This window comes from Lichenostomus cassidix, chromosome 21 (genome assembly GCF_008360975.1).
Source record: "Lichenostomus cassidix isolate B80296 chromosome 21, HeHo_3.0, whole genome shotgun sequence".
Taxonomy (NCBI): Eukaryota; Metazoa; Chordata; class Aves; order Passeriformes; family Meliphagidae; genus Lichenostomus; species Lichenostomus cassidix.
The window spans coordinates 3,803,384-3,827,145 of record NC_139501.1 but is presented as its reverse complement, the minus strand read 5'-3'; the positions used below and the strand labels follow the sequence as shown (position 1 = coordinate 3,827,145).

Below are 23,762 nucleotides of genomic sequence, written 5' to 3'. Positions count from 1 at the left end.
TCTTTATGCTTGCAAAGTTTTAGAGGAGCTTTGATGGATTTGGGCACAAGGACCCTGTGTGTGCTTACCTGTGCCTATTTTAGCTCATTATTTCCCTCAGTGGCAAATTTTACAAGCAATAGCAACAAAACACTGTAGAAGCTGTGACCACAGCAGCACGACCTGCCAGGGAAGTCATAAATGAAGTTCACACTTGACAGGATTTGCAAGTAAATAAGCACAGAGCCCTGGCACTTGCTATAATTTTGTCAAGCTGCAGCAGAAAAGCAACTCAAGGTCTATTAGTTCATTTAAAACTGAAACACACCATACCTGATCAAACCCAGCTTACTTCTATTTCCGTTCATAGCTCAGAAAGTGAATGTAGTTCCTCAATGTGAGAGTGAGGAAGATGGATGGAAATTTTCCTACCTCACCATACCCAGAGGTCTCAAAAGCAGAAATACTAAATAATACAGTATTATTCTTTTTTATTGCTAAATATGTAGAAGGTGCATAAATTCCCCTTAACAAACTGGTGTCCCAAAAAGCCCTGCAATCCCACACCATCCAGCAGCAGTCCCTGCAGCAGTCCCTTGAAGATGTCTGTCACCCTCTAACACCACCAAAAGAATCAGAGCATCCATGACACACGCGTGTTTATCAACCAAATAGGTCCCAAAAGGAACAGGAACTGGGGCAGCAGGAAAACAGAGATCGGCCACAGTGCAGAACTTTACCAGTTCTCTCTCCAAAAACACCATATCTCTGTCTTCTTCCACCAGCCTCTTGCATCCCATGACAGATCCTGGGTATTGCTACACAAGCAGTACACTTGCTCACTGGCATTTTACCCTACAAAATTAATTTATAGTCATTTCCTACTTGGAAATGTACAGAAAAAGGATATTAACTTCTGCATTTTACACATCTAATCATTTTATGTCATAAAACACATGCCAGCACTATGATAAAACTCCTCGGCAATTCCATACGGCACAGACATTCCCTGTGACCTGCAGTGAACCCGACAAAGCCTGGCCCATGATCATTCTTAGAAATTACTTAGGAATTGCAAAGACTTCACACCAGCAGCCAGACATCCCTGGTATTCTTAAAGCTTGATTAGACTCTTGGATGTGTCAAGTTCAACAATATACATGCTGTTAAATCAACTACTCGTGCAAGCCCAGCAGATGAGTTTACAAGATAAGCAGCGATGTGTATGATAAACGTGAGCTGCTCTGTAATTTACGAGTCCTGCGCGCTCCCTGAATTATTGGGAACTTTACTGTGCGACTGTGTCGGACTAAATCAACAGGGCTGCCACTTCCCAACTTCTTCTTGGGCAAGGAGCAGCCAGGCAGGATCAATTTCTGCTGGGCTGCTACAGAAATCAGGGACAGGGTGCTCTCCATTACCACCCTGTATGCCATTCCAGGAATTCTTGTTGGATATTGACTATTTCAGACTGTTACTCTACACAGCTTTTTGGTCACATCCTTTCCCCAGCCAATGCTCTGCAGATGTGACTGTCACCACTATCTGCCCCCACTCATGCCACTCAAAGCCTCACAGACACCCAAGTTGCGATACCTGGGGCTATCCACAAAGACACAACTTGCCTGTGGCAAAGACCAGAGCTGGGCAGGGCCTGCCACAGCAGTAGCCCCCAGGAATTTCCAGATTCACCACCCGATGCAGCCAATACTCACTTCACGCTCCCTGCATTCATTTTACACCATTTCCATTTCTCATTCAAAACACTGCATTGCTCTACATTCAATTCATTAAGGCGCAAAGTATTTTACAGCACACATTATTGCTTTTATCAGCCAAACTACATCCCAGTTACATCTCATCAGCTTATTTTCCATGGGCACATTTTAATTGACATTAATTGTATTACTTCCCCTTACCTCCGTATCAGTCAAGCCCTCTATCATTCATTCCATTATTTTGCAGGGCTGGCAGACCTCTAATTATTCAGCTCGTTTTATTAACTTTCTTCCATTGTCATCAATTATCAGTATTATTAATCCAGAAAGTGCCTATGGATAATAGAGCCCTTTAAAATGTTTTGGTAGAAGTTGTAAGAACTTGCTGACGCTAAACCTTCCAACTCCTGTTGTTAGAATCTCCCACCTTCTGTTATTACAGCAATGAAAGGTCATTCTCACTATCCTGTAACATGACTACATCTCATGGATGCCTCCCTCTTCTGCATTTAGTAATGACATTTCTTCACTCCAAAAAATCCCCAGTGTGGAAAACAACTGCCTCCTGCCTCAATCCAACAGGCTTTTCATTATGGATTCCTCAAGCTGTGTGGTCAGAACAACACACAGCCGTCACTGTATGGGATGAAAATTCTAAACTGAGTGACCTCTAAACCAGGTTTGACCTTGGAAAAGGATGAAATCAGCCAAAACAGCTATGAAGGTGAAGAACCCATAGCCTCAAACAACACACACACACTTGCCTTCCAACTTGCTTTTCCACCCTCTGAAATCACTCACAATGTACTCCCACAGGGAGGAAAGTCTGGGGAAGCAGGGAACAGGAGAGGATTGCTCACCCAGTGCACTGAGGGTACTGGTGGAACAAGAGTTCCCATTCTTCCAAATGAAACACCACTTTCCTGCTCCTGTTCCTCACAAGTAACACCGTGACGTCTTTAGGGAGGTGGTGCAAAAAACCCCATCTCATGCTATTCCTTGGCTTGAAACAAACCTGCCCATCCACCACCACAGGGTCTCCAGGTAGAGGAAAGAGGAACGAGAGGTCACACTGCTCCGTATCCCTGCTCACCCAGCAGCACAGCCAGAGCACCCAGAAGGCAAACTCCTCCATTTATCTCCAACTAAAATTTCCTCAGTAGCTAAAAACAGGAGCTGCAACCTCCCAGCACTGATTTGGTTTTACTGTGCAAATCCAGATTTTTACTTGAACTTTCTCCTCGTTTATTTTTGCCACGGGTGCGACTAACAACACTGAGATCTGCAAATCCATCCAGTGTCAATAAAAAGTGTCTGTGCAAGCAGAGCCACACTGGCATGGGAAGGATTTGCCAGTAAAGCTCTATCGACACAGGGGTTTTTAGTGCAGAGCTGGCCACAGCTCAAAAATGCTTCCCAAGGCAGGCACAGCCACAGCTGAGAACTCGAGTAAGGATGCTATAGATTAAAATATAGCAGCCTACAATGTGTCCTGTTATAATTCAGGATGAAAATGCAAAATTTAAGTTCCATTAGCAATCTTCAAGATTACTTATTAGCAAACCAGAAACTCGCGTAGAATTAAGAAAGTGTAAGTATTATAAAGTTCATGGAAAGTTCCATATTAATTATACCACATAAACCCTTCGTCATTTTATGGGTTTCTTCATGCTCCTTGCACTTTATCCTCCCAAGGGATGCACCATGGGCCATAAAACTTTAAAGTGCACAACAGCAAATCACAGAGAGTCTGTGCTCTACCCCCACTCTCCAAATAACCCCCTACCCCTTTTTTTTCCTTTAACTGGTTCTTAAATCTTTGGTGATCCAGGAGGTGAATTTAGACCTGCAGCCCCATTAACTACCAGTTTGTCAATGTAACATGTAATTGGAGAATACAGAAATGGCCAAAAGGATGTTGATCAGCTGCTGATCTGCAGACAGGTCTATACTGGAAATAAATATCACGAGTAAGCTATAAACTCACAAACACAAGTTTTATAAACCCATTATTGTGAAGTAATAACTTAGGGCTGGCCGTCTTCTTAACTACCTCAAGAGAGGGAAGAGGTGTTTAAACTTTACAAATGGGCACTTTAGTACAAAACAAACGGCGAAAATCCCAATGTCATCCTTATCTGGGAAAGGTGCAGGCATCCAGCTGATCCTGAACCACTGACCAACCACTGAGGCAGCAGAGCTGTGCCCCTGCAGCACACAAGTGGCAACCCTAAAACACAGTACGCAGAGGCCACCAGAGTCACCTGGTCACTTGCTGACCTCTGGACATGGACAAATCTGACAAATTCCATCTGCAAGAAATAAATGCAAAGAATGACTCCAGATCCAAACATCTGCAGGACTGCCGTGCTATTTCTCACGGTTAAACTTCAATCCTGGCATCTTCCATCCATAAACAAGCAGTAACAGAAGCAAACCCAACAGCTTTTGGTCTGTTTGCTAGAAATATTTGTATGATTGCGGTTGTAAATCTCTTGGCAACAAAAGCGGATTTCTAAATATCAATCAAGGGTGGCAAAGAGAAGATAACCAGGTCCAGCTCTGCAGCACTGCTGTCTCAGCAGGGCTCCGCTGGATGCCAGCACTCGGTCAGATGCTGGCTGAGCAAAGGCATTCCCAGACCTCCAGCCTGGGATGCAGCCTGGGGCTGAGGGGAGAACACAAGGGAAGCCTAAACAGTTCAGGCAAAGCTAAAAAATGAACAACAGGAGCAAGAGGCTAACACAAACCAGCATGTGTATGGCCATGACTGCTGCCTGCAAGGAATAAGTGAGGAAGGAAAAAACCAGAAAGGATGAGGAGGGAATCACAGGAATGGTGGCAGTATCAAGGTTGAGCAAGAAAACAATTTTCCTCTAGAATTTACTGAATCTAGCCTTAGTGTCTTGGAGTATTTGTGATAAATACTTTGTTGCTATGACAAGCTCTACAAACAATTCCAAAACCATAAAAAACACAAATATAGCTAACACTGCTGCTGTGCATCAATGGCTTAGTTCTCCACGCCAGTAACAAGCTACCCCCAAAGTCCCTTTGTCCTTTTCACATAGCAGAAAGTTTTTTTACGTTTTATAACTAAACTCAGTGTGAACACCAGGTAGGTAAAACTGCAAATGGTGCATTTTGGGGAAGAGTTGAGAGCCAATTTTTCCCTAAGGAAGGCTCACACGCTGACTGAGGGCTGGGTGACACAATCAGCTGTTTATTTCTCGTGCCATACGCTTATCACCTCTGAGACTACTTTCCCCAACCAGCAAAACCAGCTCCCCTTTCTCTCTCCCACCTCCCAGTGGGTACCAAGCACTTGCTAATGGAGCGAGAGGAGAACTCGTTCACATTCAGAAGGTGCATGCAAGTACCTGCTCTAAAAGCAAACTTTGGGAGCATTCAAACAGAGCAGTCGCTTCAGCCTCCCCTTGCAGCTCCTCAGGTTCATGCCTGACTTGTACCGCTTGGCCATTCAGTCTGACAAGTGCACCAGAAAGATGAAACCATTGCTCACCATCACCGACAACTCTTTGGTTGAGACATGTCACCAGTTCCTTCATCCCGTAGTTTTCACTTAAATTACATCATCAAATTCAATGGCAATGAAGCCAAGTAGTGGCAGATATTATTGGCCAAGATCTAGCAAAAAAAAACCATCTCTTTATTCAGCTTTCAATACTACAGATGTTCTCAACACTACAACACATTTCCCAGAAGTCTCAAAGTATTGGCCAAGGCCAGGGCAGTCACTTACTCTGAGCCTACACACTGGCAGCCACCAGCCACAGACATTTTCACTTCTTTCTTTTTACACCTTGAAGAGTTTGAGTTTGGAAATCTACCTTTAGAGCTGGCTGGAAAAACCCAGCCCTCTGAACTAAAGCATTCTGTGTGAGCAGAAGGACAGCGAGCACTCCACATCCAGTGAGAACAGAGCTTGCCCGCGTTCACCCAGGGCCATGACCACTCCTCAGTGTAGAGTGGCCCTTCAGCACTGCCCTGGGAACAGGGCAGCCACTGTACTCCAAAGGACAGGGGCTAAGACAGGCACCAGCACCCACAGGCAAACCTGCCTTTCCAAACCCACGGCATTTAACACAGCACAAACCCAGGAGCCACGGAAGGTGAAAACACGACACAAAGTGAGGGGAGAAAACTACAAAGCGAAAACTCAGCAAGGTGTGGAAGCGGAAGCCAGGGAACACCGAAGCTGCAGGAAGCTGCTGGAAGCACTGCATTTGAATTAACCAGCTCGGTATTCCACAAGCACTCCACCCAGCCTTGTTTCACTCCCTGGAATGTCTTGGGTTTGTTGGTTGGGTTTTCTTCCCCTCCAGATACATGTGGCTTATTGAAGCAGAGACAGAGGGACACTGAAAAAGAAAGGTCACATTCCAGCTCCCTCTTTCTGAAGGCTGTCTGGACAGAGGGAGGATAGCTATTGCTCCTTCCTCCAACAGCCACCTTTGCAAGGAGGTCTTTTATAAGAGCCATTTAAAACCACTGGTAATGCAAAGTCAGCACCACACCTTCAAATACTAAATTTAAAAATATCTGTTTTAACCACACTTGTACATCATCATTTCACTTCATCATTTTCTGATACAAAAAATGAAATCTGAGTTATTACATCTCCAGGAAGGTTTCCTAAGTATGTAGCTTTAAAACTGACACAAATAAACCAAAAAACCATTAAGCTTAAGTACTTATAAAAATCATTAATAAGAAGATAGGTGGAATGAAATTTAAAAACAGGAGTTTTAAAGAAACCCCAAACCTCACATTGGGAATAGCATCATTATAATACCAAACACACTCAGAAAACTGACCTCACACACATATTGTTCCTGCTGTTTGGAAAAAGAGAACGAAGCCCACTCCCTGAAACTGTCTTGCTGGCTGACAGCCCACGATGAGGGTCTAGAAACTTCACCAGGAGACAGTTTGCTTTCAGTTCTGACAACAGAAATTTTGGTAAAATCCCATCTGTGGAGATTCAGCAAAAATTCTGGGGCAAGGAGTGGACTGAGCCGAGCGTCAAATGCTGCCTCCTCCCCGCCACAGTCCAACCCTGCAGCACACAACCCCAGCCACCAGCACATCGTAAGTTCAGGTTTGTTTAAGTAATATAACCTTAGGCAACACTTCCACTGAGGGAAGTAAATATTTGCTGTTTAACAACCAAATCGAGAATGGCTTGTTTTCAAAAGGCTGCTCCCCAAATAGTCCCTCCGAAGCCAGTAACATCTGAGGTTCCACTCGCCCTCTCGGTCAGCCTGTGCCATCAGCACCCTCAGCTCAGGAGCTGCAGGGAAAAACACCACCTCCTCCTTCTATCCCACCTATGACCCTGCCTCAACTAACAGACAGAAAATTCAACAACTGCATGTAACCAAACTCAGCACTCAACAAAATTCCACCCCTGCACCAGCCGCACATGAAACTCACAGGCACTACTCTCGGCAAAGCTCTCGGTTAGAGGTACCTGGCTGTGAGAACAAAGAATTAAAATGCAAGGTTGTCCATGTACATTCTTTCCCTTCTAAACTTTAAATTAGAAAAAGGAAGTTTTTAAAAGGACACCCCCTTAGCACCCCCTGATCAAGTTCAGAGCTGTCACAGCTGCCAAGATGGCACCGCCGAGGGTCAGTCCTCCCGGCTCAGCTCAGATGCACAAAACACAGCAGGAACTACAAAACCCACAAACCCTCTGCTGCAGGATGGCAAGAGCCGCTCGGTCACCGAACCAGCCTCATCCTGCCCGAGGAAACCAGAAAAGAGGAAACTCACCCGAGTTCTCCAAGCCGTGGAACTCTCTCCGGCAGCCAGGGGACAGCGGCGCCAGCCTCATTCCAAACCTCACCTCCCGCCGGGGATCTCCCGCTGCTCGCGGGGCACAAGAAGCCCCGACGGCAGCTCGGCAGGGAGCTCCAAGGCCAGGCAGGTCTGCAGAGCCGTGTGCTGCTGCTCAGAGGCTCGTCGCTGCTGCACCGCGCTGGGGGGATGGAGCAGGCGGCTCCCCAATGAAAGCAGCGCTGCTCCGCAGCCGGCCCGCGAGCTGCCATTTACATCCGCTTTTAACTCATTGAAGTAACAAAAATCTAAAGCAACTTGTGTTCTCTCCTCCAGCACCTGCACTACTGGCGAAACACTCTGCTTGAGTCATGCCTTAAAAGCATTCCCATTTAAGTTTCTGACAGGTGGAGTTTAGGTTTAAGGAATGAATGGTTTATATCTCGTCTCCTTGAAAATCCACCGCAAAAGTAGGTCAGCGGGGGAGCATCTCTGTGACTTCGTACGAGAACACCCCGGGCGCCGGTGCCGAGCCGGGGCTGCTCCGCTGCCACCTCCGCGACGCTGCCGTGCTCTGCACGGGCACAGAGCAGAGACAGCGCCGGCCCAGCCAGCGGAGACACCGGACGGCAGCGCCGGGCACAGCGGACGTCTCGCTGGCAGCTCCTGCACAGCCCTACTCGATAGAGCAAACACGGCTGCCAACCCATGTCCTCAGCAAAGACACACCTCACCCGCCCCTAGAAACCAGTTACCAAGACCAAACATGACAAAAGTTGCAGCAAATAACAAGCGGAAAGGACAAATTATCTTCCCAGTTAGGGAGCACTGACCTGCCTGGTCCGTAGAGCCGCAGCCTCAGAGGGCTGAGCACACTGAAACCTGTGCTTTACACAGGAAAAATCCATCGTACCATGGCACAGGAAGCCCAAAAAGTGAATCGAACCCAACTGTGCTTTGGTGACAATACTGTCACCCCCAAGAGAACCAAAACGTCACAATCTGAGCCAGGAAGTCCAGGTGAACACTCGCTCTCTCCTTGCTTACACCCCTGTTAGCCAGGTGGCATTTCACTACTTCAGTGCAGTCAATCATGTACTTCAACTGAAGTGAGAAAAGAATGAAGCCCGACGTGTTCCAGACCAAAGGAAAGATCGAACTAATGGATTTGGGAGCATCAAAGAGATTAGTAAAAGATGAAGCCAACAACACTAAAAATCACCTCTACTATTGAAATTTTAGATTTTTGCAGAGCCTTTGGACTTCACAGCACTGGACACGGTGCAAGTAAAACTCAAACCTATGCCCAGGGGGCCTCTACAGCCACCAAGTCACAAGAAACAACCCAATAAAAATATGTTCCCAAAGCAATCTAAGAAAAAATCCAAACAAAAGGTGGGATAACAACCCTTGTATTCTATGAAGGGATTTCCCAGTAAAGAACACAAATGGGTTCCAGGTGAGGACGTACATCTGCTGTGGCAAATAAGGAAAAAAAAACCCATTACTTACTAAACACCGTTCCTTGAGGAGCCCAACTACAACCAGGCCAATCCCTGGGGTGTTGGCACGTTCAACCGGATTTAGGCAGTGGATGCAAACTGCCCTCCGCCCTGTCCTCCCGCCCCTGTAAGATGGTGGCGCCGACAGCGGCACCGGCCACGACCACCCGGCCGGCGGGGTCCAGGATCGCAACGCTGCCCGAGCCGGCCGGACAAACTTAGCTCAAATAACGCGAAATATCCAACCCGCCACCCGCCGAAGCCGGGCCACGGCCCCGCTCCCGCCGGGCCGGGGGCAGGAGCGGCGGCGGAGCGGCGCTTCCCCCTTGCGGACGAGCCGGCCCCGCTCCCTCCGCGCCGGCAACTTTCGGCCTGAGTCGGGAGCCCCGAGGCTCCTGGCGGGGCCGGGCCCGCGCCGCGCTCACCTTCGCGCCCGCCGTTCCGCCCGCCCCCGGCCCGCCCGCGGCGCGGAGGCCCCGGTCTGGCGGGGCCGCGGCCAGGGCCACCCGGCTTCCGACGGGCGCGCGCCCGCGAGGCACGTGCGCCGCCGCCGCGGGGGGGGCGGCGGGGGCGGCCCGGTCCGTCCGTGGCGAGCGGCGGCCCCGCTCCGGCCGCGCCGCCGGGGCCTCCATGTTGGCGGCGGGCGGGCACGTGCCGGCGGGCGGCGGGAGGCGGGACCGGGACCGTGCCCGGCCCGGTCCGGCCCGGCCGCCGCGGCCCCCGCGCCACGCGGCCTGTCCTCCGCACATGGCCCGCCCGCCTCCCCGGCCCGGCCCGGCCCGGCCCCGCGGGGGCGCCGCCGCCGCAAACTTCGCGCCGCGCGGCCCGGCCTGTGCCGCCGCCACCGCCCCGCGGCGGGGCCGTGGCGGGGGGCGGGGGCGGCCCGGCGGGCAGGCCCGGCGCGGGGCCCGGCGCGGGGCGGGGGCGGCCCGGCCGCGTTCTCACCTTCCGGCTTGTTTTCGGCGGCCATTTCCCCTCCGCGCGCCACATCCTCCTCCGCCTCCTCGCGACCGGGACCAGGCGCGCGCCGCCTCCTCCCGCGCCGCCGCCGGCCCGGCCGCCCCGCGCGCACCGCGCACGCCCCGCGCCGCCCATTGGTCGATCCGCCGCACTGACATCCCCGGCGGCCAATCGTGGCCGGCGGGGGGCGGGCGCCCGGAGGGGATGGGCGCGATGGACAGCGCGCCCCGCCAATGGCAGTGCGGCACCGCTTCAGTGGCACGCGCCTCAACCATTCAGCGGCGGCGCCTGGCGGACGAGAGGGGCGAGATAAAGCGCCTGATTGACGGCCGCGGCAGCCACTGAAGAACCGACGGCGCGCAACTGACGGCCGCCGAGGCCAATCGTCCCGCGGGGGAGGCGGGACTAAGCGACTGACGCACGAAGCCGCGCGCTCCGGCGGCCAACGAGCAGCGCCGTCCGCAAGAGCGACGGCGCGCGACACCAATGGGACGCGAGGTCCGGCCGGCCGGCCGCGCCCCCGGCCACGCCCATTGGCTGCGCGCGGCCCCGGCGGGCACCGCCCCCCCCGCGCCCGGTGACCCCAAACAAAGGCGGCGATTGGCGCGGCCGGCAGTCCCCGCCCGGCAGGGCCGCCCCGCGCCGGGCACCGGGGCTGAGGCTGCACCGGGAGAGCGAACCGACCCCTGCCGGGACGCCCCGGGGGCGTTTTGTGAAGGTGGCACCTGCCAACCGCGTTTGTCACCGCCCTCGGTAATGCCGGTGCCGAACCGGCGTGCCCTGGGCACAGGGTCTGCCCAGCTGGGCTAGTCCCAGCGCTGCCGGGAGGGAGGGAGAGGTGCAGAACCCCTAGAGCGGAGAAGAACGCTCGGGCGGGGAGCAGCCCGCGGGCTTTCCCCACTTCCTAAGTGGCAGACGAAGCCCGGAGCTATTTCCCTGCCGTGACCGGCGGCCCTGAGGCTGCAAAGGTTATTTCCCCACTTTTCAGGACTGCTGAACACTCGGGGTGTTGTAAGCCCCCTTCCAGACCCGTAGCGTTCCGGGGTGCATAGCATGATGTTCGGGTGGAACGGGCGTTATTGGCACTGCGCAGGGAGGTGAGGATTTGTGATTTGCAGAGAACCGAGTTACGGTGGCCAACGAAATGTTAAAGGTTTGAGGGAGTCCTGCCCATCCTCGGGCACAGTTTACGACTCAGTGTCACAGATCCACTCAGCACACACTGCACGGGGCTGGGGGGACTGTGAAGGGGCTCCCACGACACCAAAGAAATCGTTCTGTCCTTCTCAAAACTGACGCACCCCAAGGAGTGGCATGTTCTGGCCCGGCTGAGTCTGCCCCATCTCCATCAAAGCTTGATGAGCACAGGCACTTCAGCCTCCTCGAGCAAAGCCCTGTGGAACTGGACCACAGCTAATGCCTGCACAATGCAAACCAAGACTGGAACGGTTGTTTCCTTTGATGTGTGTGACTAAACACACAAAAAGGATATTTTCCCTTAGATCCTCCTGGGAGCAGAACTTCTTTAAAAAGACCTGTTGGTGCTTTGGCTTTGGTAAGGACCAAAGCCATTTCTGAGCCCAGACGAAAGAAGGATGGTGTGATGGGTCTCTTCTAAGACAGAAGAAAGGAAAATTCCTTTTTCCTATTTTCAGCAGCTGCTAATCTCGTGGAGCGTGAAAGGCACATTGATGAAGAGGCTCCAGAATGACAGGCTCACTCCCGACGGTCAGAAAGCTCATCTGGTACAGTGTCCTATAAATACCCACAAATACTAATGCAGCCACAGGATCAGCAAAGACAGTTGTTTCCTTCAGCACTTCAAAATATGCCAGAAATGGAAGCTTTTCCAGTTACTACATTGACAAAGAGCTACCATTTCCTTGATGAATTCTAGGGAATTTACATCTCTCTTTGGTTATTCTTCCAAGACAATCCATATGCTCAGCAGAGACATGAGGTAGCCATATAGTTGTTGCACCTCATAGTTACTGTTATAGCAAAAGATAGTACCAAACTTCTTTATGCAAGTCCTGGACCTTTGGTCGATGCCTCACAGAGGTATAGAGGGCCAATCCATGCTGAACTCCTTCCCAGCACTCCCCTCAGGGTGGCAGGTGCTGGAGCCCCTAAGGACAGAACTGCCTTGCCACCTCTTCTTCAGCAAGAAAGAGGCACCTGGCTTAGGCAGGGAGCACATCCTGCAGTGCCTCTGCTCCGAGCCAGCTCATCTCCAGCCATGCTGCTCTCCTGCCCCGGTAACATCAGGCCAGCATTCCCAGGCAACTTGAGTTTCCATGTGCGTTTCCAGGCAAGCCCGAGTAATGAAAAAGAAATGAGAGAAATGATGGGACCCACACAGCTCCTCTGATTGACACAAATCCTCACTCTGGGTACCAAACACAGGAATGCTGGAGAGCTGTTGGGTTTGTTTTCGCAGCCTCCCGTGCTCACGGCAGGAACTCAGGCTGCTCCCCACACACACACAGAACAACTGCTGCCACAAACAGCTTTCCCATTCTTGCCAGGGAGACTTTCACAACTGTTCATTTCAGTCACAGTCCTCGTAGCAGTATTCATTGACACCCTTTGGACAGGTAACCACTGGGATTCCACATGGGTCACATCACCCTGACATTACCCAGCAAACTAAATGAAATGCCAAGTCAGCTCCTTGCGTGCACACAAGTGCACATCTGTCTCTTCCCTCCAAAGCTTGAGTAGTTTCTTCTGTGCTTCTATGGCTCATTAGAGTAACAAGGTCCATGCTCTGAGGGACAAGGTTGTTCAGGACACTGGCTGCCTTCTCCTGGCCTGCACAGCCTGGGGACACAGGAACTGCCACTGCATCAGTTGGGAGCCACTCTGCTGCCAGGACTAACACAACCACCCTGACTCCAGTGTACCACCAGTGCCTACCCTGCTCTATCACGTCTGGGAGCACTGTCTGGTTTCTAGATCCTTCCAGGTCCATAAAGACAATGAGAACTTGTGTGGATGAGGATGAATAAAGCATTTTTAAAAGGTTACTGAAACAGTGTATGAAATCTGCTCTATCTGGCTAATGATTGAACTCATTCTCCTCCTCAACATGAGGTTTTCTACCAGGAGACACAAACCCCTAATGAACTGAATCTCCCACACCTGAAATCACCTAATGTTATGTGTGATTCTGTACACACAGGTTACTACAGCAGTGTGATCTGTGTAGTATCACAAATACTAAATGAGGATTTTTCATCCAGCATGCCAGCAAAGCCCCAAATATTCTCATTTAATTCCTGTGCAATAAAATGATAAGAAAGAAGCCATTTGAATTGAAGTGCTGCTGGTATCTTTGAAGTTTCCCAGCTCCAACCATTTAAAACTCAGTCCAATTGCTGTTAAGGCAGAGAGGTACTGAACTGCACAAGATTCCATGCATGGATGATATGGGACAACCTGGCTCTCTCTTACCTTTCCAGGGGCACACGCACAGAGCCACCTCCAGCTGATAAGCAGCAAGAGAGGAGATGTGCCAGGAGTTTGTGCAGTCTGAATCATGAATAATTTTTATTGGCACACTGATAAAAGCTGCTGCTATGCTGGCAATTGGTGTCTGGGTTGGTTTTGTTAAAAGGGAAGTGAAATACCAAGTTCTTTTAAAATTCTTAATTGTCAGTCCACGGCAGATGTGGGTCTGGCTTGGTTAATTAGGTTAATGTGATGATTTGGCATTCTGAGCTATATGCAGAGGTAAAACTGTAAAGAATATATTCAAATATCCTGTTATGGATATTCAGCAAATTACACATCACCGTTGCTATGGCAAGCAGCACAAAGGAAAACAGTTCAGACAGGTTTAATAGCCATAGTGACAATGTTGGAACCCCCTTTCTTGTGAATTGTTTGCACAAAGTTACTTCATGATTTAGAAGCAAGGAATGCCAAGTGTTTTCACAAAAACACTCTCACAAGTGTGAAAAGAGATGATTAAAAAAAAACTTACATGATAGAAATTAAATGGTTTTGCCCTTTACTCTCTCCACTTACAGAATCTAAAGGTGTTTCTTCTAGGAATAAACCCAAGACTTAACCAAGACAATGTATGTGGACAAACCCACTGTTACAACATGTCACTGTATTTGTGATGTACAACTGCCAATTCCCAGGTTTAGCAAAACCAGGTGAATATTCCAAAACATGCATTTCTTCCAAAAGGCTCTCCAAAGAAGTATACTCCACCTAATGCTCTGCCATCCAAGTAACTTGTCCAACATCATGTGGGGAAGTTGAAGAGAATATACATTACCAGGAACTAAGTATACTGGCCTCACTCAGAATGGACAAAAGCACATCCTCCCCTAGCAGGAGGTCAAGCTCAGTCACCTTCTACACTATGGGCTTTGGATCCATCTTTCTTGCCATTCCTTCTGCAGTTCTGAACCCATTTATTTCCCTCATAAATACAAAGACTACACTCAAATCATCTCTAGTTCAACTCTGCTGGCTGAAGGGAATTCATACCAGGCTAAAATGAAATACAGCTCCAAAGCCTTGGCCCCTTCAATGGACCCTGAGGAAAGATGATTTTGCTGTGCAAAGCCCCATAAAGAGTTTGTGGATATTTAAACCAGTAGCCTCAAAACCACAGCATTTACCTGTTTAACTAAGAACAGGACTAACAATGTAGCTCTTCCAACAGGCTCACCAGCTCCAGATGGGAAAAACACAGCCAGTGCTGGAGCCTCAGTCATTCCAGTAGAGTGTCACACAGCCTCAGAAGGACTGACAAGGGTGCCAATGGCCAGCCTTTGCTGCAGACAGAAGGCTCCATGCCCTGCATGCTGCCCCTGCAGCCCTAAGCTTTTACTCCCTGCAAGACAGCTTGGGGTCTGCCTTTGCTTTGGCACCTCTCCCAGCACCCCAGTGGCACTAAGAAAGTAACAATCCTTTTGCCCTAATATACACCCATAAGCCAGTTAGAGGAGAAAAAAATGAAATATGAGGTAAATTAAAGCTTCCAACTAAGGGGATTTACATGTAAGTCACCATAAAATTCAGATAATTTATTTTTTCAATTCTGCAGCAACTTTCTCCAATTCATTTGGATTAGCTATTAGAAATTATGTCTCAAAAATTAAAGAAAATGTCTATTGACCACTATATCAAATTCTAATTTTAGCCCAGGAAAAAAAGAATAATTAGGCTGTGATTTACTCTGGTAGTCAACTTACATTAACAATTTTCCCCCATGTTTATGTAATTCTGGCAAAATCAAATAATATATACAGTGCTCATAAATGCTGGGCTAGATTTAGTAAAGACAATTTCCTACACGACATCCAGGACATTTCTCTTTGCTTTCTGTTCTAATAAGACAATCGAATTGTTCCGTGTAAGGAGTGAATATGATTGTCATCCATGGTCTTCTCAGTTGGAATTTTAGTGCAGTCTTCAATGAGGGTCACAGAAGGATTAGTTTTTTAATATTTTTTAAGCTGTCATCCTCCTGTAACAAGCTGTATAGCCTGCCTACTCTCTGGGAATGGTTTACTCCATATCCTAACTCTTCTCCCCAGGAAGAAAGTGTAAATCCTGCAAACTCTCAGTACCAGAAGCCATCATGCACCGTTGGCTCTGCAGTGGATGCACGGCTCCCAGCTCAGCAGAAGTGAATTTGGGATCAGATCTCTAGCCACAGCTGCAGCAAATGGGGAAGGATGTTTAAGATCCCTAAAGTTATACTCCTAAAGTTGTGTTCCTGCTTTTTAAAAAGTATCTTTTCCAACTTCTCTAGAATTAGACTGCTGTCTACATTAACTGAATAAATATGGAGCCAGGAGCCAAACCAGTCACCAACTGTCAGCCTCAGGTGCTGAGAACAGAAGAATGAGTAATAGAATACAACAACAGAAGAACAGGAGAACCAAAGGAAGAGGAATTGGTGATGATAACAGAGGCAGAAGGTGCTCAAAGCTGCATGGATTCCAGAACTAGAAGCCAGAGGCAAAGTCAAATTTATCTGAGTCAGTTTGCTCAGACAGCACTGCCCTTTGCTCAAAACCCCATCCTGGCACTACCAAACCAAGTTTCTCCAGTGATTCCCTCAGGGAGCATCATTAACACACAGGGCACTCAAGCTTTCAATTAAAAAGCATCATTGCTGAAAGCATTATCCCAAATCTTTCAAGGACTCCACCCCAACTGGGCTCTGCCATGTTATAAATTCACAATGAGAAGGAACTTCCCTGACTTTTCCCATCATTATTTATGAATAGGCAAACCAATGGAAGAGTAATCCCAGTGTCACAAACTGGAGACCTTGTGCTTGGCTTCCAGCGGCACCATGGAAGAGCAGCTGCTCCAATTCTCTTGGGCTGGGCCCAATGGTGCCTTGTCACACAAACTCCTTCTGCTCTGTCAGCAAGGGTACACAGCAGTTCTTATAAGCAAAAATGATTGGTTTAATATTTTCTCACAAGTTTTAGCTACAGAGCAGTTTCTTTCTACGTCTGCCTAAACCTTGTCTAACCTTTAAGACTATTCTTTCCCATGTGACCCGTGAGAGTTGCACAAATGAGAAATATATCCAAACAGTAGCTGCAGAAAATACGCAGAAATAACTTGTTTTTACTGAGATGGGTTCATTTGTGAGTTCTGACTTTCCCCTGAACTTCCTCCCTTGAAGGACTGGAACAGTAATACCAGTACAATAATACTTTTTCTCCTGAAGTGGAGTAAATCAGTTCCTCACTCTCAGTAGTGAAGTGAAAATTAAGATGAAAAGGAGTAAAGGATGCAGAAAACCCCTATTACTCCAGAATAATACAATTTGCTGCTGATCCTCAGTTGCTAAGACAGGCACGTCAATTATTTATAGAACCCAGAGTGTGACATATGAAGTATTTCAGCCTGGGACACCACGAAGGCAAAACCAGGAATATGATCCTGTCAGCACTGGCAGACAAGGACAGAATAGGCAAGCACAGAGTATTTCTACACAGATTACCCTTTTTATTGAGCTACAAATTGCAAAAGGTCTCTGTGAAGTGCCACTTTCAGTGTTAAGTGAGCTGCATCCTCCTTTCGACAGTGTCAGTCTGTATTTAATGTTTATTTAACATTTATCTAAAGGGTCATCTCTGCCAGGGAAACAATGTACAGTAAGTGAGCATAACTTCACTTGAATATTTACAGGAAGCCCAGGATCTTCTCCTGGATCTGTACTTATGTCCATCAACAGCCTGTCACACACACTGTAAAACCTGCTCCACATGACCAAACTTTGCCAATAATTTTTACAACCAAAATTCCAATTTATGTTTTCAGTAGCAATACCAAAAGTTTACCTGCACAAAAACACTTGTATGGTTTATAGCAAGTTTGTTGAGAACAAGTATCAGGATTGCAGTGAAAGGTTGTTCATAGCTCCTCTGAGGAACTAACCTGTACTATTCAAAAACATCCACAATTTCTTGGGGAAAAGCCCAAAGCAAATAAAATAAAACCCCACAAACAAAATCAGAAAATCTTGGAGCCCCAACTTCTAATAACAGCCATTGATACATGACATGGCCTTGCTAAAACACTTTGGTGGGTCCATGCAATATTCTCTCTCAAATCAAGTGTTTCACAGCTAAGTGCATCTCCTCCTCCTGCCTCGCCTCCAACTCTGAGGGCAAGAGCTTCAAATACAGTGACTAAGAAATTGCAGGAAAGGACTAGCACTGAACTTTCAGATCAAAGGATACGAGGGAGTGATTCACCTTCCTTTCCTGACTGCTTGCAAGACATGGGCTAAACACTAACAGTCAGGTGCTCTGAAAAGCTCCACCTGAACGTCAGTAAGAGAACCTGCATCAGCAGTGAGGTTACAGGACCCCGAACAATGTGTCTTTCCCTTAGGCTCCCTTGAGAGCTCTGTCTGTCAGCTCATGTCACCAGAGGTGTGACACACACCGCCTCCCACTGCTGCCCGTGCTAATCGATGCAGGCATTGGCAGGACAACCAGCAGCACAGAACAGGTATTGTCCATTGCTGCCCTGTAACTGAAAACCTGAATGCTCACATGACTGAGGGAAAAACCAAAAAACCACAAGCTAGTCCAGCAGGCAACTGTCTGTCCCCAGGGTCACACCAAATACCATGTGCTGGAAGGAAGCAGAAGCAGCAAGGACTTGGCAGCGCCCAAAGCACAACGCCTGCAGAAGTGATTGTGCTGATGCCAAAACTGGTCCTTTCTGAGCTTTCCAGCCACTGCTGAGCGGACAGCACGTGCCACGATGCTGGAGCTGGCAACAGTAATGCTGAGCACAGCTAGTGGCCACTGGCCACCTTAAAGCACTAGCACCATGTGTCTGCCCTGAACCAACATTTAGTGGCACAAGCGGTAAAATAACACATCTATTAGGCTCTCAAAACTGCAGCAAATATTGAAAAGCCTTCCTGTTCCACATTTCACCCAGTCTTGTGGGTGCTGCAGCCACCACTGCTCCATGCTGGCTAGGCTCCAGGGCCCCAAACAGGGACCAGGAGGAACAAGGAACAACTACACAACCTGGCTCTGGGGAACCAGTACTCCTGTAGGGACACAGGTCCTGCCAGCACTGGCTGTTCTCCAGTTTCACAGACTCAAAGCTCTCCAGACTGATTGTGAAGAATTTTGAAACCCAAAGTGTATAACAGATTCACATCCAAGTTTAGGGAAACAGTTGAAAAACACATCAACAGCCTTCACATAAACATATGCATAAAAACAACAAACAAAACTATTAGATCTCCCAAAATATGGATTGACAACAACAGAAACCTGCTAATTAGTATTTCAAGTATCCCTGAATTTTTAACTCTAGTGTTTAAAACTAAAAATAATATAATCATGTATTTGAACTGCAGGACAGCTTATACAAGTCAGGACCATTCCAAGAAAAGTCAGTCAGTGTTTCAGAGTACATTTAGAGCATATTTTGAACACGGGCAAAGCAAAGAACTCTGTCCATGACAGGCTCTTGTCATATCAGGCTGGAAGGCTCCAAGGAGACCAAGAGCTCTGGTTGGCCAAATGGCACAAACACTTAAACTACAGGGTATTCCTCCCTGATTCCTGTAGTGAAAACAACACTTCGAGCAGCAAACATTATTTATATATATCAACCCTTTACACAGTACTGACAAGATCCTCTGCTTGCCCCAGAAACACAGCTGCTTCCAGAAACAGACAAGAGGCAGGGGCAACAGGCAGACCATCACTGCAAACCTGGAACACTTTCAAGGGGAACATTTGCTTTTGACTTTTGGGGGATTGAAGTCAGCCGACAAAAACAAGCATGAAAATATCCCTAGCAAAGCTACATTACTAATGAAGATTTTCTTGCTTCTTATCAGTTGCTTCAGCCACTTCTCATGCCACTGGATGAGTGTAACAAGGCCTTTCTACTGCATGGTGCTCTGCAGGTATGACTAAATCTGCCTCTTACCTCCCCAAGTCCCCAGGTGGACTATCATGCCTCCGTTACAGAGCGAATTTCTCAGAATGAAAGAGCCAATACAAAGTGTTTCCTCTGGGCATCTCAACAGCATTAACACAAAGTGCAGTAAAAGGCATCAGAGTAGCAGAGAGCGATTCACCCCTGTCAGAGGCACCTGTTTGCAGAGCACTTCCAACACTACAGCTGTGTGTACCCGCCAGGGGCATGGCCACAGCAGGAACAGGCCATGGCTCACTCACCAATCCTCTGGAGCATGACACTGGCTGCAAATGGACTGGTCCAATGCAGCTTTCATTTCTGTTTTTGCCCTCAGCACAACCACGGCAGCAGAGGCCTGGCATGACCGCTGGGCTGGTGGGGCAGGGAGAACTGTTGCACCTGCCAGCGCACACATGCAGGGACAGGGTGGAAAGGACAAGTCTCATGGGTTTTAGGAACAGAACTTTGGGGAAAACCTGGGCAGAAAGAGCTGGTCAGGAGTGAGAGGCGGCACTGGGACTTCATGCAAAACGGAGGTGGAGGGAATTCAGAACACTGAGCTCTGGTTTGAGGGGGTGTGCCGTTTGCCTCGTGAGGAAAGGTACCCCACAAAGTCCCACAGGCTCTGAAATGCACTCAATTAGCTGTTCCTTTTACCTTTTTGTTCTACCCAGCACTTCTTCAAGAGCACTGTCATCTCTGGCTTTGGCATCCTACTCATCATCTATGAATTCATGTTGCCGTTTCATCCCTGAAAGGAAAAATCCCATAGTCAGTCATTTGCTACACAAAGGATGAATCTGACAGAGTACTTTTGCCACTGTTCAAGTTCAAAGACCACTCTTCTCCTTGAGCAGACAAAACTGCAAGTTGTGCTTTCAGTTACGGTGTTATTCAGCCACTATCAATCAGTTTGTGTTCAATGCAGAAACTTTCCCCAGAGTTACCTGTAAGCAGCTGAAAAGCTGTCAGTACCTCAGCCCTGCCTGGAGAGAAGGAGCAGGGCAATACTCGCTCAGACTAAAAAATTCCCAACAACAACAAGAGAGACTTGTACCAGGCAAATACCTTTATTTTACTTTAAAATATTCTTAAAGTGTTAATCTATATGAAAGAGAAGCAATACAAGACTGAGAAAGCATGTTTAATGTTAGGGAAGCCTTCACTTCACATCACATGAGCCAAATTAAAAATAAGACTAAACACAAGTGTACAAAGTGGAGACAAAAAAAATCAATTTTCTCAAAGACATAACATGAGGGACTCCCACAGGGGCCAGCAAATTCTGGAAGGGAGAAAGAGATTATATTTTATGGGAAGAGATTCAATAAGCATTCTTTTCCCATAAAGCTAGTGATGGAGGATTGTCACGGCTCCATAGACACCCTGAGCACACTTCAGGACAACAGTAACAGGAAATCAATAGCACCTTTTATACGTGTAAAGACATTATCTCTCTGGACTCCTAATACTAACAAATGGGACCAAGAAAGACCTTTATTAGAATTTCGCAGTCAGCATTACTCTGGCTGAGAACAGAGGGCAGGATGCTGGTCTATGTCCTTAGATTTTGTAGTTTTTTCTTTTTTTTAAACTAACTCTGCTCAGAGCGTCACTCTCGACTGGCACCTAGGAGCCCCCGATGACAGTACATCACAAGTGTAACGGTGCTGAGCCCCGGCGCTGTCACCCCATTGCAGACATCCCCTCCAGCTGATGCTGTAGTCATTACAGGCAGGAGCTTTGTCAGGGGGTAATTTGACAGCTTTGACAAGCCCGGCTGAATTTATGGCACTTTCTAGTTTTTCCCTCCATTGAGCTGCGATGGAACTAAAGTTAATATTATCAAAACCACTCTATGTGGGGGCAGGTTCCCAGCACTGACTCTCTGATCCCCGTTACCAAGACAATCTGCTACACTGGGCCCCTCACATTGTCCGCTGCCACCCTCAGGGACAGGGAGGGCAGCTCCATCCAGCCCACTCAAGAGAGGAGATTCTGTGATTAAGGTCTCCAGTATCTCTGGCTCTACTACAGCAGAGGTGAATCACCACTAGTAAGGCTACTCACAGCTTACTACAGAGCACACACTAGAACAGCAGCCACCGTGTCACAGATCTGACAGCACATGGCCAGCCAAATCCAGGACCTGGGTGATGAGAGCTGCTTCCCTTGCTGCAGGGACTGTGTTTCACAGAGCACCACAAAGCTCCTATCTGCAAGTAGTGATGTGGGAAGAGGAATATTGCACCCCAAGCCAAACCTTGGCAAGTCAGTAAAGCATAAACAAGTACTTTTTTTCCTTCCTTCTTTTTCCCATCAGATTGTTTTTTGCCATACATGTTATATTTCTTCTGTTATAATGCAGGGTTTTAAAGGTCTCTCTACCTGCTTAGAAAGCACAGTTCATATTTAGCTCCCGAAAGTCATATTTCTCTCTTCCTGTATTTCCCTGCCAAGATGTGACACCTGTGGAACGTTCCCAAAAAATTCCCCTGAATCATCTGTGATGCAAGGGAACAGCAGCCAGCGTTGGCAACGAGCAGCTGGGTCTTTTAGGAAAGCATTAGATCAATCTAGTGAGGGGAAGGATCCCCAGTAACTCTGGCACTAACATCCCCGAGGACCACAGAGCTCCCAAATCAGTTCGAAAAAGAGCATAATTACGACAGGACCAAAATCCCTGGGAAACAGCGTTGCCATGGCAACTGACATCCTCACAACTGGAATCTCCTTTGCATTCTTGCACAGACTCAATGACTCCTAAACCACGTGGAAAAAAAAAATCTGTCTAGCAGGTGGGTTCATTGAGGAAAAGCAGTGCTAGAGGTGCTTCCCCACAGAACAGACCCATTTCCACATGGTTTCTCAGAAAGGGAGCCTTTGTGCACCTCTTGTTCCAAGCACTGCATCTCACTCACCAGGAGTGCAGAGGAACTGCTATAACACGATCAATACTTCCTTGTTAACTACCCTTACATCAGAAAAAAAAAAACTTATTAAATATTAAAACGTTCCTGCTTTCAAATAAAAGTTACGTGTAGATAAAATCCAACGCAGAGTAGCTGAGTTTTGAAATGGGAACACAATTCTAGCTCCACACTGGGCTGCACTGGTGTTAATGAGTGGTCTTTCAAATATTCCTCTTCACAGACAGCAGTACCCAAAAACCACTCCAGCATCCTCATACACATACCAGATCCAGCCACTGGGGAACACCCACACGTGAGCAGGACAGCCCTTATTTTTCCTCCTGACAGCCTTATCACAGCATTGATACCCAGTCTGTCCACCAGCACACTTTAAACGAGGTTCAGGTTAATGGACCGGCTGGGCAGCCCTTTTGCTAAAAGCTCTGAGCTGTGCACACTTTGGGGGCATTTCCTTTTATTTCGGTACTGGTCGGGCCTGGGGAGCTCCCGCTCGTGGTTAACCCACCATCAGGGAGGACAGCACAGCGTGAACCCCAGGGCCGTGTTCTCTACGCCAAAAGCCAAAGCAGCGCTACTGATCCAAGGAAAATTGCTCCAAATCTACTGACAAACGAACACACCCTCTGCTCACGGCGTGCCCCTGACAGCCGTGCTGTGCCCGCGGGTCTGAGATCTCTGAGCTCGGCTGTGCTCGCCTTTCGGGTGCCGTTCAGGCGGATCTGCCCCGGGACCCTCCGCTGCACCGGGCTACCGGACTGCCCCGCTGCCCTCCGCCAGCCCCGCCAGAGCAGGGAGCCGGTCGTGGAATAGCGATTCGATGGTGACAGCACGGTTTGGAAATCACCCTCTTGATACGAGGGAGAGGCCACGGGGCACCGTCTGCACCTACAGGTCCCGTCAACGACCGGAGTGAGCGACGGCCCTTCGAGCAGGTATCGAGGGCCCTGCGGCACCGAGACGGGCACCGGGAGGGACACCGGGCGGGACGGGCACCGGCGGAGAAAGCGGGGCAGGCACCGGCAGTCGCGGTCACCCTCCCTCCCGCTGTCGCCCGGGAGCGGGGCGGACGGAGGCCCTGAGCACCCACGGCACCGCCACAGCCGCCGCTGGAGCACGGAGCGACCGCGCCGGTGAAGACGCGTCAGAGTGCCGGGTCGAAGAACGAGGGGAACGAGGGGAACGAGGGGAACGAGGGGAACGAGGGGAACGAGGGGAAGGTGGCCGGAGCAGAGCGCGGCAGAGCAGACCGGTGCCTGCCGATGCCGGTGCCGGTCCGCGCTCCCTCCCTCAGTCCCTCCCTCACTCACCCCTCGCCGCCTCCGCCGCCGCCGCCTCCTCCCGGCTCGCGCGCCGCGCCTGCGCAAGCGCACACCCCCGGGCCGCTCGAGCGCGGGAGGGGAGGGGAGGGGGGAGCGGTG

General features: G+C 49.0%; 1 protein-coding gene across 10 annotated transcripts in view; it reads right to left on the bottom strand.

Moving 5' to 3' along the window:
* Nucleotides 1-23,762, bottom strand: part of CAMTA1 (calmodulin binding transcription activator 1) — a 232,694-nt gene extending 208,932 nt beyond the window's left edge. For 6 of the 10 annotated variants that reach the window (XM_085080215.1, XM_085080209.1, XM_085080210.1 and 3 more), the window contains exon 1: nt 9,947-10,106. Coding sequence is in view for 7 of the 10 variants with exons in the window: in XM_085080209.1 (XP_084936335.1) it covers nt 9,947-9,971 (25 nt within the window). In the remaining 3 variants the exon portion in view is untranslated. Of the gene's footprint in view, nt 1-7,496; nt 7,573-9,426; nt 9,529-9,946; nt 10,107-20,068; nt 20,163-23,651 lie in introns of those variants that run through there. The other 4 variants (XM_085080214.1, XM_085080216.1, XM_085080218.1 and 1 more) reach the window with 4 other exon arrangements.